At 41.9% G+C, this 16,656-nt stretch overlaps 1 protein-coding gene across 11 annotated transcripts in view; it reads left to right on the forward strand.

Moving 5' to 3' along the window:
* The window catches only part of LOC126277750 (parathyroid hormone/parathyroid hormone-related peptide receptor-like), a 721,000-nt gene that overhangs the window by 664,652 nt on the left and 39,692 nt on the right, over window positions 1–16,656 (forward strand). For all 11 annotated transcript variants that reach the window (XM_049977388.1, XM_049977389.1, XM_049977395.1 and 8 more), the window contains 3 exons: window positions 3,593–3,680; window positions 10,323–10,429; window positions 11,255–11,386. In XM_049977388.1, the coding sequence (XP_049833345.1) occupies window positions 3,599–3,680; window positions 10,323–10,429; window positions 11,255–11,386 (321 nt within the window). In that variant the 5' untranslated portion in view covers window positions 3,593–3,598. The remainder of the gene's footprint in view (window positions 1–3,592; window positions 3,681–10,322; window positions 10,430–11,254; window positions 11,387–16,656) is intronic.

Consider the following 16,656-nt stretch of genomic DNA (forward strand, 5'->3'; position numbering starts at 1 on the left):
CAGTTTATAGAAAACTGCAGCCATTGATGTCGAAGAGAGAACTAGGATTGATAAGGGACTGAAACATCATCAAAGAGCACTTCAGTAATTTTCGTACAGGAAAATTAATGCACATAATTTGTCTTCCTGAACTGTTTTTCAATTTACAATCTGATTTCGAAATTACTGTCTTACCATTAAATAGTCCATACGAAATGTCTCGCTGTCTAAAGGTCTCTTCCACGCACACATCATTTTTATGACTGTTAAACCAAGTTTATGTAACGATTAAAAAACGGTATATGCAAAATCCCTTTCGTCACTCCCCCACCCACTCCCTCCCTCTCAACCCCCAGGTCAATGTTGTCCTGTTATTTATCTTTCCGTTTTTCTAAGTCGGAAACCCACTGTAATCACAACTAATTATAGCCTCTCATAACTTTATTAATAATTTCTTTTATCTCGACATACCTTCTTTTGATCTCTTCATCACTAGTGGAGTTGGTAGGCTTGTTCTACGGTATTAGGTGCTGATTTTGTGTCGATTTTTGCAACTATAATGCGATAATTGTATACGTGGAAGAACCCTGGAGATACTAAAAGGTATCAGATAGATTATATAATGGTAAGACAGAGATTTAGGAACCAGGTTTTAAATTGTAAGACATTTCCAGGGGCAGATGTGGACTCTGACCACAATCTATTGGTTATGACCTGTAGATTAAAACTGAAGAAACTGCAAAAATGTGGGAAATTAAGGAGATGGGACCTGGATAAACTGAAAGAACCAGAGGTTGTACAGAGTTTCAGGGCGAGCATAAGGGAACAATTGACAGGAATAGGGGAAAGAAATACAGTAGAAGAAGAATGGGTAGCTCTGAGGGATGTAGTAGTGAAGGCAGCAGAGGATAAAGTAGGTACAAAGACGAGGGCTGCTAGAAATCCTTGGGTAACAGAAGAAATATTGAAATTAATTGATGAAAGGAGAAAATATAAAAATGCAGTAAATGAAGCAGGCAAAAAGGAATACAAACGTCTCAAAAATGAGATCGACAGGAAGTGCAAAATGGCTAAACAGGGATGGCTAGAGGACAAATGTAAGGATGTAGAAGCTTATCTCACTAGGGGTAAGATAGATACTGCCTACAGGAAAATGAAAGAGACCTTTGGAGAGAAGAGAACCACGTGTATGAATGTCAAGAGCTCAGATGGCAGCCCAGTTCTAAGCAAAGAAGGGAAGGCAGAAAGGTGGAAGGAGTATATAGAAGGTTTATACAAGGGCGATGTACTTGAGGACAATATTATGGAAATGGAAGAGAATGTAGATGAAGACGAAATGGGAGATACGATACTGCGTGAAGAGTTTGACAGAGCACTGAAAGACCTGAGTCGAAAAAAGGCCCCCGGAGTAGACAACATTCCATTAGAACTACTGACGGCCTTGGGACAACCAGTCCTGACAAAACTCTACCAGCTGGTGAGCAAGATGTATGAGACAGGCGAAATACCCTCAGACTTCAAGAAGAATATAATAATTCCAGCCCCAAATAAAGCAGGTGCTGACAGATGTGAAAATTACCGAACTATCAGTTTAATAAGCCACGGCTGCAAAATACTAACTCGAATTCTTTACAGACGAATGGAAAAACTGGTAGATGCAGACCTCGGGGAGGATCAGTTTGGATTCCGTCGAAATGTTGGAACACGTGAGGCAATACTGACCTTACGACTTATCTTAGAAGAAAGATTACGAAAAGGCCAACCTATGTTTCTAGCATTTGTAGACTTAGAGAAAGCTTTTGACAATGTTGACTGGAATACTCTTTTTCAAATTCTAAAGGTGGCAGGGGTAAAATACAGGGAGCGAAAAGCTATTTATAATTTGTACAGAAACCAGATGGCAGTCATAAGAGTCGAGGGGCATGAAAGGGAAGCAGTGGTTGGGAAAGGAGTGAGACAGGGTTGTAGCCTCTCCCCGATGTTATTCAATCTGTATATTGAGCAAGCAGTAAAGGAAACAAAAGAAAAATTTGGAGTAGGTATTAAAATTCATGGAGACGAAGTAAAAACTTTGAGGTTCGCCGATGACATTGTAATTCTGTCAGAGACGGCAAAGGACTTGGAAGAGCAGTTGAACGGAATGGACAGTGTCTTGAAAGGAGGATATAAGATGAACATTAACAAAAGCAAAACGAGGATAATGGAATGTAGTCAAATTAAATCGGGTGATGCTGAGGGAATTAGATTAGGAAATGAGACACTTAAAGTAGTAAAGGAGTTTTGCTATTTAGGAAGTAAAATAACTGATGATGGTCGAAGTAGAGAGGATATAAAATGTAGACTGGCAATGGCAAGGAAAGCGTTTCTGAAGAAGAGAAATTTGTTAACATCGAATATAGATTTATGTATCAGGAAGTCTTTTCTGAAAGTATTTGTTTGGAGTGTAGCCATGTATGGAAGTGAAACATGGACGAAAACTAGTTTGGACAAGAAGAGAATAGAAGCTTTCGAAATGTGGTGCTACAGAAGAATACTGAAGATAAGGTGGATAGATCACGTAACTAATGAGGAGGTATTGAATAGGATTGGGGAGAAGAGAAGTTTGTGGCACAACTTGACTAGAAGAAGGGATCGGTTGGTAGGACATGTTTTGAGGCATCAAGGGATCACAAATTTAGCATTGGAGGGCAGCGTGGAGGGTAAAAATCATAGAGGGAGACCAAGAGATGAGTACACTAAGCAGATTCAGAAGGATGTAGGTTGCAGTAGGTACTGGGAGATGAAGCAGCTTGCACAGGATAGAGTAGCATGGAGAGCTGCATCAAACCAGTCTCAGGACTGAAGACAACAACAACAACAATGCGATCACTATACTGTATAGTAGCTTACCTGCCTTCGTATTTCTTCGTTCATTATTTGGTTTACTCCCGCATTACCTCTGTGTGATTTTGTGTTTTGTAGCCCTATAGTGAGCTAACCATAACTCGTGTTCTTTCTGCCATCACACTTCCGTAATTGACATTATAACTTTATTTTTAAATGAACACACCGCCATTTGAGTATATTGTTGTTTATTTAATTGCGACCCAGGTTTTTGCTTTTTATGCCACTTTCAACTGATTGAGTGTATGTCATTAACATATAGTGCAATACATCAAGCTCAAAATTGGCCATAAATTAAACATATATTTCTTAATTATAATAACATTATTATGGCCGTGTGTTCATTTACAAATTGTTTGATGACTGTTGCTCAGCAACTCTAAAATCTAAAATAAGGCTCGTGAAATTGGGAAGGACGCTAATCAGCATTCATATTTATTTACATTTTACTGATATTCTTAAATTTTCACTTTAAAATAGGTAATATGCTTATCGGCAATCATGTGCATCACCGTTTCTCTTAACTCTTTCATTCTAATTGTTCTAGTGCTACGAAATATCAATATGTGAATCTCAGGATGGTAAGATGTTATCATTTTCATATTTTCAAATATACTGTGCTTAATAGTTCCTGCAGTAGATAGGACAGAGATTCATTCTATGTTACTGTTTTCATCAGGTGACATGCGGCACACTTAATGTTGTGTAATGAGACATATTGCTGTTTCAGAATGTAATGGAAGAGCACAGGAGGACCTTGAAGAGGAAGGAGGATGAGTGCAGGAATTTCACAAATACGTTTGCATCTAACTCTTCAGGTAATGTTACATCAAATTATTACTCTCGTTGTCACTTCCTCTGTTTCCTATTACACTACTGGAAATGGAAAAAAGAACACATTGACACCGGTGTGTCAGACCCACCATACTTGCTCCGGACACTGTGAGAGTGCTGTACAACCAATGATCACACGCATGGCACAGCGGACACACCAGGAACCGCGGTGTTGGCCGTCGGATGGCGCTAGCTGCGCAGCATTTGTGCACCGCCGTCGTCAGTGTCAGCCAGTTTGCCGTGGCATACGGAGCTCCATCGCAGTCTTTAACACTGGTAGCATGCCGCGACAGCGTGGACGTGAACCGTATGTGCAGTTGACGGACTTTGAGAGAGGGCGTATAGTGGGCATGCGGGAGGCCGGGTGGACGTACCACCGAATTGCTCAACACGTGGGCCGTGAGGTCTCCACAGTACATCGATGTTGTCGCCAGTGGTCGGCGGAAGGTGCACGTGCCCGTCGACCTGGGACCGGACCGCAGCGACGCACGGATGCACGCAAAGACCGTAGGATCCTACGCACTGCCGTAGGGGACCGCACCGCCACCTTCCAGCAAATTAGGGACACTGTTGCTCCTGGGGTATCGGCGAGGACCATTCGCAACCGTCTCCATGAAGCTGGGCTACGGTCCCGCACACAGTTAGGCCGTCTTCCGCTCACGCCCCAACATCGTGCAGCCCGCCTCCAGTGGTGTCGCGACAGGCGTGAATGGAGGGACGAATGGAGACGTGTCGTCTTCAGCGATGAGAGTCGCTTCTGCCTTTGTGCCAATGATGGTCGTATGCGTGTTTGGCGAAGTGCAGGTGAGCGCCACAATCAGGACTGCATACGACCGAGGCACACACAGAGCCAACACCAGGCATCATGGTGTGGGGAGCCATCTCCTACACTGGCCGTACACCTCTGGTGATCGTCGAGGGGACACTGAATAGTGCACGGTACATCCAAACCGTCATCGATCCCATCGTTCTACCATTCCTAGACCGGCAAGGGAACTTGCTGTTCCAACAGGACAATGCACGTCCGCATGTATCCCGTGCCACCCAACGTGCTCTAGAAGGTGTAAGTCAACTACCCTGGCCAGCAAGATCTCTGGATCTGTCCCCCATTGAGCATGTTTGGGACTGGATGAAGCGTCGTCTCACGCGGTCTGCACGTCCAGCACGAACGCTGGTCCAACTGAGGCGCCAGGTGGAAATGGCATGGCAAGCCGTTCCACAGGACTACATCCAGCATCTCTACGATCGTCTCCATGGGAGAATAGCAGCCTGCATTGCTGCGAAAGGTGGATATACACTGTACCAGTGCCGACATTGTTCATGCTCTGTTGCCTGTGTCTATGTGCCTGTGGTTCTGTCAGTGTGATCATGTGATGTATCTGACCCCAGGAATGTGTCAATAAAGTTTCCCCTTCCTGGGACAATGAATTCACGGTGTTCTTATTTCAATTTCCAGGAGTGTAAAAGGCCTTTTTTCCTCTCAAAAGGTGTCAGTCACAACTGATCGTTGCGGAACGCTTGAAACATTATTAGTCTCACAAAGCCGAAAGAAAGGATACACGGGCTATCTCCAAATTCGCCCATCAAGTTACTTGACTAATTAAAGAGGAGTTATCATCAGCACTAATTTTCTTGCGACAACATTCTTATATAAAATATTCTCAGGTTTATTGCCACATCGAATTTGCGTGAAATAAGACAAGTTTTCGAAGATTACCTCCGATGTGGTCGCCATAAGAAACAGTCAGGTGATAGTGGGAAGCATAAGGAGAGCCCATATTTTACCTGCCAAGAAAAGAGGGTATCAGTACAGCGGAAACACCCATCAACAGATAATGCACCATATATTTTTGAAAAAAAAATGAATATATAGTTTTTTTGTTGAACTGTGAATTTACATTCAAAACCTTTTCTTAAGAATTTACTTTATTTACTAGCCATTCATCAAGAACTTTAACACATTTAATCAAACTATGTGAGCGTGGAAGTAGTTGCCAGTGGGTAAATAATGAAAACAAATTTCTTTCAAAAAAAGGAAATTTTATTCGTAAAAGCCCATTCTTTTCCTTTTTTTAACAGATTTAAAATTATAACCAGAAAGCGCCCTCAAAATATCAAGTTACAATTTTATTCGGAGGCAGAAAGAACAAATATTGACAGTAGGAGATTACGGGCTGAGAACCTTGCCACTGCCTTTTGACACGGCCGTAGTCACGACCGCTCACAACAACCTCTGAAAGACTACACTGCTGCTAATCTGCAGCACACAGATTACTTTCAACTAAAAATTTTAACAACTCACACAACCACATAAACTTTGCAACCAGTAGGAGGGATGGAAATGGTACAAAAAACTAACATTAAAAAATTAACTTGCCACCGAAGGTACAACTTGATTTTTTTAAAAAAAAAAACTCTTCTGGTCGAAGGGTGGCAACTTTATATACTAAAATGACCATTTTAAAAAAAAACATGAAATGCAATCTTACATAAAATATACAAACAGGCTCTACATTACACATACACCGCCTCTCAAGATGATAGGCAAGTTAAAAACATATTTCAGGAATTCGGCCGTTACGCTTCAAGCAGAAATACACCGAATCCGACAAACATGACAGAGGCAGCTACTAACGTACGGCAGCCCGAAAGACAGACAGACACTAACTGCCTAAAAAATTCGAACGAGAGACAGACGAGCAAGCAAGGGACGAGAAACTGACCAAGGAAACAAAAGAATTTAACAAGTAAACGAAACAACATATCACGAATCGATTAACTTCTAATAAACTGCGATGTCTGGCGAGGACCTGGAGCAGCACCCCCCAAAACGCTCTCCCGAACCGTCCGCTGCCAGCCGCTTCAACGGACGCAGGAAGGCGCGCCGATCTCCCGTCTCACGGCGTAGCAGCTCGCGGCGGCCAAAGCGATGTCATGGGTTGACTCCTGTTGCTCTCGTGTGGGCCGCGAAGCCACTACCCCTCGCTATACGGCGCGGCCCACTGGACTCACGTGGCGACCTCACATGCGCCGACGCTCCAGACGGGCAAGTCATTTTGTGTCCCAGTGCGCAACCGACCAACCGATCGATCCAACCGCCAATGACCATTGCCTAAACAAACTCGAGCAGACTGGCGGCCTAACACATACTAGCACTCCGAACGACATATAGACACTGACGGCCCCACACTGACCCGGCTTACCAACTGACTAGAATGACATAGCGAGCTCATAGCGCCCCTTAAATGCACGTGAGCACGCTACCTTTCCCCCTTCCCACCAGAGGGAGATACCAAAGCTACGACTGCCACAGCGGCGCCACCGCCAGAAACGGAGGGCGACTGCTTCACACTACGCGCTGCGGCGCGCTCTTCAAAACAGCAAGTTTCTACCACGACTCATGTGCCACATGTTTTATGGTTTGGTTAGTTTCGACAACACATGAATGTCCTCGGGTCTGCCTATATACAAACTCTACATTAGCTATGTTTCCCTACAGCTTATACTGCCTTTTACGGAGAATTTCTAATATCCCGCATTATTTCATTTTGTTAAATGCTTTTTCCAGGTCGGGAAATCCAAAAAAAGGCTGTCTTCATTTTCTCGAATTATGCTTCCGTTACCAAGCAAAGGGACAACTGTCTCTTTGGTGCATTTACCTTTTCGTAAACCTAAACTGTTCGTCAGTTAACAGATCATAATTTTTCCCCTTCCTTCTGTATATAATTCTGTGGACCACTACGTTCCTTAGCTCTGAACTGACTGTGTGATAATTCTATCATTTGCTGTTAGTATCTCCGTAGTATCTTGATGATATTTTTCCGAAAGCCTCATGATGTGTTCAATCTCATAGATTCCTAACACCAACCAGATTTCTCATTTGGTTTCAATTTTCACCAATGATTTCAGAAATTCTGAAATAATGTTGTTCACACTTTCTGACATTCTTGACCGCAAGTCTTCCAGTTCTGCTTCATGTTATGACAGTAACTCTGGATCTTCTGTACCTTCCATCACAACCCGAAGATATTCTCATCCAGACTTCAAGATTTAACAGAAGCCTTTCCCTTTTACACATCAGATTCCCTTTTCCTTTTACTCCACTCTTTTACACTTTTCAAATGTTTAGTTTTGTGTCTTCCTGCCAATCGCCCATACACATTCGACTCGAGAACTGCCTTGCATTTAATATCCACATAATCTTCCCCCTTCACTAAACGTGTACCCATTCCACAAATAACTGTCAAAATAAATAAAATACTGTGACGTATACACCCCCTTCCCCCCGTTTCCTCTTTCTGGTCTTCTTTGCAGTCTCCATGTGTGCGGCATGTTAGTTCGAATTTAGCAATGTATTGGTGGTAATGGGTGGCTGTAAGCCCTATCTGATTCAACCACTCCCCTCTCCCCCCCTCCCCTCTCCTATCTCAGGGACGGAACATCCACCACATGTCTGTGTTTAGTGTCATCTCATGTGGTAGTGCGACAATATTTCCTTAATGTTTATGAACGGTAGCAGCACCGAGTACCAGACCAGTATTGACCCATGGGGATGTGGAAATCAGCCTAAAAACCACATCCAGACTGACTGGCAAACCGGCTCTCCTCGTTAATCCGCCAAGTGGATTCGATCCCCAGGCGACGCTGCTACCCGTATCCCAGAAGCGGCTGTTTCCTCGCTTCCGGCTATCTGGGAAGGTCAGTATCCGTTCTTGCGGGTAGTTATAAAATCTATCTTCTAATATTTTCACCAACAACGGAGGAACAGACCAATAGTTATATTTTTAAAGTCGTAATTTCGTTGATACTTTATTTTACCTTCCAAAAATGTCAAAACGGATCAACATAGGTTTAGAAAAAATCGATCCTGTGAAACATAACAAGCCCTTGAAGTGTTGAGTGTTATTGACAAGGGATTTCAGATCGATTCCGTATTTCTGGATTTCCGGAAGGCTTTTGACACTGTACCACACAAGCAGCTCGTAGTGAAATTGCGTGCTTATGGAATATAATCTCAGTTACGTGATTTCCTGTCAGAGAGTCACAATACGTAGTACTTGACAGAAAATCATCGAGGAAAGCAGAAGTGATTTCTGGCGTTCCCTAAGGTAGTGTTATAGACCCTTGGCTGTTCCTGATCTATATAAACGATTTTGGAGACAATCTGAGCAGTTGTCTTTGGTTGTTTGCACATGACGCTGTCGTTTATCGACTAGTAAAGTCATCAGAAGACCGAAACAAACTGCAAAACTTTTTAGCAAAGATATCTGAATGGCGCGAAAAGTGGCAGTTGACGCCAAATAATGGAAAGTGTTAGGTCATTCACATGAGTGCTAAAAGGAACTCGTTAGACTTCGGTTATACGATAAAACAGTCTAATATAAAAGCTATAAATTCAACTAAATACCTAGGTATTACAATAACGAACAACTTAAATTGGAAGGAAAATATAGAAAACGTTGTGGTGAAGGCTAACCAAAGACTGCGTTTTATTGGCAGGACACTTACAAAATGTAACAGACCTAGTAAGGAGACTACCTACACTACGCGTGTCCGTCCTCTTTTAGAATACTGCTGCGCGGTGTGGGATCCTTACGAGATAGGACTGATGGAGTACATCAAAAAAGTTCAAAGAAAGGCAGCATGTTTCGTATCATCGCGAAATATGGGAGAGAGTGTCACAGAAATGATACAGGGTTTGGGCTGGACATCACTAAAAGAAAGGCGTTTTTATTTGCTACTAAACTCCAATCACCAACTTACTCCTCCGAATGCGAAAATATTTTCTTGACACCGACCTACATAGGGAGGAACGATCACTGAGATATAATAAGGAAAATCAGAATTCGTACATTCGTACATTCTTTACACGCACAATACGAGATTGGAATAATAGAGAACTGTGAAGGTGGTTCGATGAACCCTCTGCCAGGCACTTAAATGTGATTTGTGCAGTAGCCATGTAGATTTAGATGTAGATGTAGACCAGTAATCTGCTAAAATTTTACTGTTTTAGAAAAACTGTTTTTGGTATGTTTGAAAGCTCATTGATGGAAGAGACTTTAATCTAGTGCTGGCAACTCAGCTCTGGGGGACAGCCAACTTGGTATGAAGTGCATGGAAGGATCATGACCGAAATGTAAGTCGCTGTAATTCATTTCATTCTTGGGTAATAGCAGTGACTCTGTTTTACAGAAAGATTAACCAAAACGAGATACATTTTTTCCTGAAAAGCCTAAGAATACCAATAATATAAGAAGCACATACACGTTCCATTTAAGTACCTTAATAGCGTCCGTGAATGCATGAGGCGAATATGACTCTATTGTATGATGGACTTCAGTTTTTCCAGTCTGGAAACCATCTAAAGGGATTTCGTGTTAGACTTCGCTGTCACAAAATTTATTGGTTAGTTTTAAAGTCTTCCTATTTACGCACGTTATGTGCTTAAATAGCACGTACCCGTAAAACCGTAGGCAACAAGAGGCTGGGTTCAAAATTGCTTACTCACCCTCGTGATACAAAGAAATACAGAAATCTATGCAGCATTATCACCTTAAAATGTAAATAAATTACGTGAACTATTCTGGTGTACATTTTATGAATGTTTCTCGTTTTCGTTTCAGCAACGTGTAAGCCAACATGGGATCAAATTTTCTGCTGGCCAGAGACTGATCCTGGAGAGTACCAGATTGTGTCCTGCCCAGAATACTTTTTCGGCTTCGATCCCAAGGTATGCTTGTACCTTCAAACTACGTTCTTGAAATTTTTCGTTACTGTTCAGCTTTAATAAGTATATTCAACCAACTATCAAGGCCATGTCTTTGTAACGACAGCTTTCTATCTTTTTCTGTCCGTTTAATTCATTCTTGACTTACATTTTGTTACTTTCCACATCATCTTCTATTTTATTTCTTGGATTCTTATAGATTTCACTTCGCAAATTTTTGCTACATTTTTGTTTGCTGAAGTTATTTTTGTGTCTTCTTCTTCCGCGAGGATTCGTAGTTGATTGATTTCTTTCAGAACAATTTTAATACATTTTCTTTCTATGCAGTTTGTTCTCCAACATTTTAGGTTCTAAGTGCTTTCTTTGCTCAACAGTAACCATCTTTCACGCCCATGGAAAAGTATATCACAAGCGCATGTCTTAACTATTTTTTTTCTATTCTGAGCTTTGTGTTCACTAACAGTCTTCTTTCATTGAAACAGCGGTTTGCTGTTGCAGCTTTTTCTCTGACTTCCAAGCTGCCTCCTCTTATGTAATGAAAGGAGCTACATGATAAGATTTTGTGTTTTCTATTTTCTTTCTTTGAAATTTAATGTCTTGTGTCCTCATCTGTTGTTTTCTTACTATCCCTTTTTTTTCTCATGTTTTTTTGCACATTTTCGTTTGTTATTATGAAGCTTACGAAATATAGATTAACAGTTTATTCTTAGTTTCATGATTCACTTGCACTTTTAACTGAGTAACAGTTATTTACATCTAATACTTACTCTATGTTTAACAGTTTTAACATTCTTCCAAAAAATACAAAGTTATTATTTAATTTTTCAGCGAAATGCATCCAAGCTTTGTTACGAGAATGGAACCTGGATGACGTGGACTAACTACACAGAGTGCTTTGATTCCCCATATGCCACAGTAACTGAACCATTTACGAGTGGTGTCAATGATTCTTCACTTGCGGTAAGACGTATTCCATTGTTTGCCATTTTGTGGGAGAAGTTTGCTTTTTTCATTATATACGACGACCACCTAAGAATTTTATGGCTCTGGAATTAACTGATGAGACGAGTTCTGATATGCAGCTATTCATGTAACGGAAAATACTGTACCTCTATAGAAACAGTATCAGTTAGAGAAGAAATAATAGGTCAAATTAAAAACTAAATTTAACCGAAGTATTCTAGGATGGGATGAAGTATGATAAATTTTTATAATTTGACTGTGAAACATTATGCAATGAAAGGTATATAATAGAAATAACCAAAAATTAACTGAAACAGTTATAAGGGTGGGTGATGTTTGCTAGGATCCCGCAATCAATCAACAAAGAAATACAATGCAGACACTGTGATGTAAGGTGCAAGCAATAACACAGCCCTCTTTTAATTACAGTATGTATAATGAAATTTGACAGTGTTAAACGCCAGCAGGAGGCGCTTTAATGACAAAGAGGTAGAGACTTTTTTGGTTCGCTTCTGTTACAGGCGATGTCACTGAACTTTTATGGACGTCCTGCGCCTGGTCGTACAGCTATTGTTATCGACACATGTTTCATTCCTTTTACAGACTCTGGTTATGACTTTCTAAATTTATAGTTTATTTGAGTGATCAGTGTTCAATAGTCAAAACACTAGAGAAATTCTTCTTGTCGTACACGTAACCGTCAATAGCAGCGATCGCATTAATTACGGTTACTTGCAACTCTTTCCTATTAAATGTTAGTGGAGGCAAGAGCTTTGACATAAGCTCAAAGGGAGAAAACGCTTGGAGCAGAATCATGTGACCATAGGCGACACTGAATAAGAGCAGTATTGATGAAAAGCTCTTGCAATTCAACGCTGAGGCAGTTCGCCAAAGAGGTAATCATGAACGTCCGAAAAAAAGAAAATTGGACAAACTTGCTGTAATTTTACCAAACAACATTGCTGCAGCATGTCCAGGTATACGAAATCAGTTATATTTGCAAAGAAAAATAGACCATAAACTTTTGAATAGGAGGTAGTTGCAAGAGTTGCTAATTTTATGTGAATTACGAAAGTGTTCTATAATCTCGTGTGTACTTTATGTGCCCCAAATATGCGCATTATGACGGTACACCTTTCCAGACACATGAAACGTTGTCCCGTCACTGGAAACCAAAACTTCTAATAAACCATATACCTTCAGTACCTATATCTATATCAGTACTCCGCAAGCCGCATGAGAGTGTGCGGCGGTGGTACTTCCGTTACTACTAGCTGTTCCGCTCGCCAAAGGTGATGGGAAGATTCTCACTATGTCTTTACATTACCTCTAATTTCTCGAATTTTCTCTTTGTAATCATTTCGCGAAATGTATATGGGCGGAAATAATATGTTTTACGGCTCTTACCGGGAAATACTCTTTCGAAATTTCAATAATAACCCTCTCCGTGATCCACAACGCCTCTCCTGTAGCACATGGCACTGGAGATTTTTGAGCATTGGAATAAACGATTCCGTGACGAAACGAGCCGCTCTTCGTTGGTCCTCTTGTATCTTGTCTATCAGTCCTACCTCGTAAGAGTCACAGATTGAAGAATTAATACTTAAAAATTGTCGGTCAAGCGTCTTGTAAGTCACTTATTTCGTGAAATGAATTACATTTCCTTAAGATTCATCCTGTGAATCTCAGCCTGGCATATGCTGTCCTGCTATTTACTTTTTTTCGTCATTCCACTAAAGATCGCTATAGATAGTTACTCCTAGATTTTTACGCTTGCTACTGTTTCCAGCAATTTGTCATCAGTTTTGCCGTTGTACGGTAACGGACTTCTTTTCTCCTGTAAGAGCAATATGTTACAATTATTTACATTCAGGGTCCACTCTCAGAGATTGCACCACGCTTCAGTCCTATGTAGATCGTTCTGCAAATGGATACTGTCTTCTACGAACAGTCTTTAACAGCTCCCGACTGTTTCATCTAGATGATTTATATACACGGTAAACGGTAACGGTACTATCACACTTCTTTGGGCTACTCCGGAAATCATCTCAACATCTGTCGATTTTATTCAATTAAAAGCGACGCCAGCCGCGGTGGCCGAGCTGTTCTAGGTGCTTCAATCCGGAACCGCGCGCCTGCTACGGTCGCACGTTCGAATCCTGCCTCGGGAATGGATGTGTGTGATGTCCTTAGGTTAATTAGGTTTCAGTAGTTCTAAGTTCTAGGGGACTGATGACCTCAGATATTAAGCCCATAGTGCTCAGAGCCATTTGAACCATTCAAAATCGACGTGTTGAGTTCTGTCTGTTAGGAGGTCTTGAATACAGTACAAGGCCTGGTTCGAAATTCGGTGAGCTCGCATTTATTTCACTAGATGACACGTTCTCCCTTACGTCGAGGAACAGGGTGTCAACCTGAGAGTCATTGTCTACAGCGCTTGGGTCTCGTGGGGTAACATAGCGAGCTGAGTTTCAAAAGACCTCTGTTAGCGGAATCCTGACTGATTTTCATAGAGGACATATTTTCGTTCTTCAAAACCGATATAAATCTTAAGCGTAAAACATGTTCCATAATCCTACAACAGACTGCCATCTACGATACAGGCATATATAACTATGTGCATCTGACCTACGACCTTCCTTCAAAACAGGAATGACCAGCGTTTTTGTGCAGTGCTCGGTACCGTTCGATACTCCAGCAGACTGCGATAATCTGCTGCTAGAAGGGAAGCAAGTTATATTGCATAAACTTTGTAGAATCTTACAGGTGTCTGATCTGGACCTGGTGCGTTTCCACTAATAAGCTTCTCTATTAGGTACTCGGTTATCTCTACCCGTTCGACGATCATACGCTAATCCGCTGCCAGTAAATGCAAAATCAGAACGAAGCTCTTGACATGGGGAAAAATTATTCAAATGTCTCTGAGCACTATGGGACTTAACATCTGAGGTCATCAGTCCCCTAGACCTTAGAACTACTTAATCCTAAGTAACCTAAGGACATCACACACATCCATGCCCGCGGCAGGATTAGAACCTGCGACCGTAGCAGTCGCGCAGTTCCGGACTGAAGCGCCTAGAGCCGCTCGGTCACCGCGGCCTGCTGACATGGGTAGTCAGCTGTTACGGCTTCACACGCAGAGGTTTGCTTAGGTTTCACCAGACATTTGGCTATGTTATTCGCAGTTCTCTGCTCGCACGTGTCGTCTATTTCTTCTGGGTTCTGATGAATTATTCTCCCAAACACTTCACCTTTTATGCTGACGGTACCGGCTGAACGGACAGTCTCGTGGAATGTGTTGTAACACTCAAGGAATGATTTGTTTGTTGGAGAATTTGTCCGCTATTTGGTACTAAATGACTGCAGCACCGTGACAACTGACTCACGTTTAGCGTACTGAAGAACACAAAACACATGCATGGCTCATTTATACGCTGTGTACTGAAACGATTATCCCTAGTAGTTCGCTCTGAGACTACGCCTTGCCGCCTATTGCGAATGGAGACATGAAGCGGATCCTATGTCTATTGATATGCTTCATTTTTCTGTACCTCTTGTAGATCCCATACTGTTGTCTTCTGAATCACTGGAGGGATTTGTGAGTAACCCTTTATAATCAAAAGTATTTCCTAATTTTAACAACTAACACAAACGTGTCGTGCTGCTCCACTAATAGTGCAAAGTAACTTCGGAAACAGTGCACGATGACAACAGTTCTTTCCTAGAAAGAATATATAAATTAAGCATTGATACATGTTTCCTATTGAATAGTATGTATCGAAGTGATTATTTCACTGAAAACTAATATATCTGTAAAGAATGGACTATCATTGATAATAACAATAATTTCATATTTTCTTACTTGCAAGATTTATGTGTCCTCATGTCGCAATATTGCAACGTTATACCCATCTGCTGGCTATTATATGACTATTCGAATGCAGAGCACCCACCGGAAGCAGAAATGTCCATAAATTATCTATGCGTACCGAGCTGTTTAAAGCGGAACGACCACATAAAACTGATACCAGAAAAGGAAAATTGGAGACTGAGACTCATTGGAACAATCCTGAGGAACTGTGGTCCATCAATAAAGGAGATAGCTTTAATAAAATCCTCGTTCCACCAATACTTGAATATTACTCGTCACTTTGGCGTCAACAACAGATAGGTTTCATAGATGAAATAGAGAAGGTCCAAAGAAGAGCTGAATTCTTCGTTACAAGTCCATTTAATAAGCGTTGCGTACCACGGTCTGGTTTACTTTTCAAGTTACGAGAGCGGGCGTTCCTAGAAGAGTCAACAAATATACTGTTTTCTTCTACGTACACTATGTTATCACGTATCCGGACACCAGGCTGGAAATGACTTACAAGTTTGTGGCGCCTTCCATCGGTAATGCTGGTATGTTGGCCAACCCTTAGCCTTGATGACAGCTTCCTCTTTCGCAGGCATATATTCAGTCAGGTGTTGGAAGGTTTCTTTGGGAATGGCAGACCATTCTTCAAGGATTGTTGCAGTTAAGAGAAGTATCGATGTCGGTCGGTGAGGCCTGGTACGAAGTCGGCGTTCCAAAACATCCCAAAAGTGTTCTATAGGATTCAGGTCAGGACCCTGTACAGGTCCGTCCATTACAGGTATGTTATTTTCATGTTACCACTCCGCCACAGGCCGTACATTATGAGCAGGTGCTCGATCATGTTGAAAGATGCAATGGCCATCCCCGAATTTCTCTTCAACAGTGGGAAGCACGGTCTGCGATAGTGCAACGCAAAACAATAAAGGGTGCAAGCGCCCTCCATGAAAATCACGAACACACCATAACACCACCGCCTCCGAATTTTACTGTTGGTACTACACATGCTGGAGGGTGAAGTTCACCGGGCATTAGCCATCGGATCGTCACATTGTGTACCGTGATTCCTCACCCCACACAACGTTTTTCCACTGTTCAATCGTCCATTGCTCACACTACTTCACCAATCGAGGCGTCGTCTGGCATTTACCGGCATGATGTGTGGCTTGTGAGCAGCCGGTCGACCATGAAATAAGTTTTCTCACCTCCCGCCTAACTGTCATAGTACTTGCAGTGGGCCCTGCTTCAGTTTGGAATTCCTGTGTGATGGGCTGGATATATGTCTGTCATTACACATCACGACCCTCTTCAACTGTCGACGGTCTCTGTTAGTCAACATCGAGGTCGGCCTGTACGCTTTTGTGCTGTACGTGTCCCTTCACGTTTCCACTTCACTATCATATCGGAAACA

Source organism: Schistocerca gregaria, chromosome 1 (genome assembly GCF_023897955.1).
Source record: "Schistocerca gregaria isolate iqSchGreg1 chromosome 1, iqSchGreg1.2, whole genome shotgun sequence".
NCBI classification, from domain to species: Eukaryota; Metazoa; Arthropoda; class Insecta; order Orthoptera; family Acrididae; genus Schistocerca; species Schistocerca gregaria.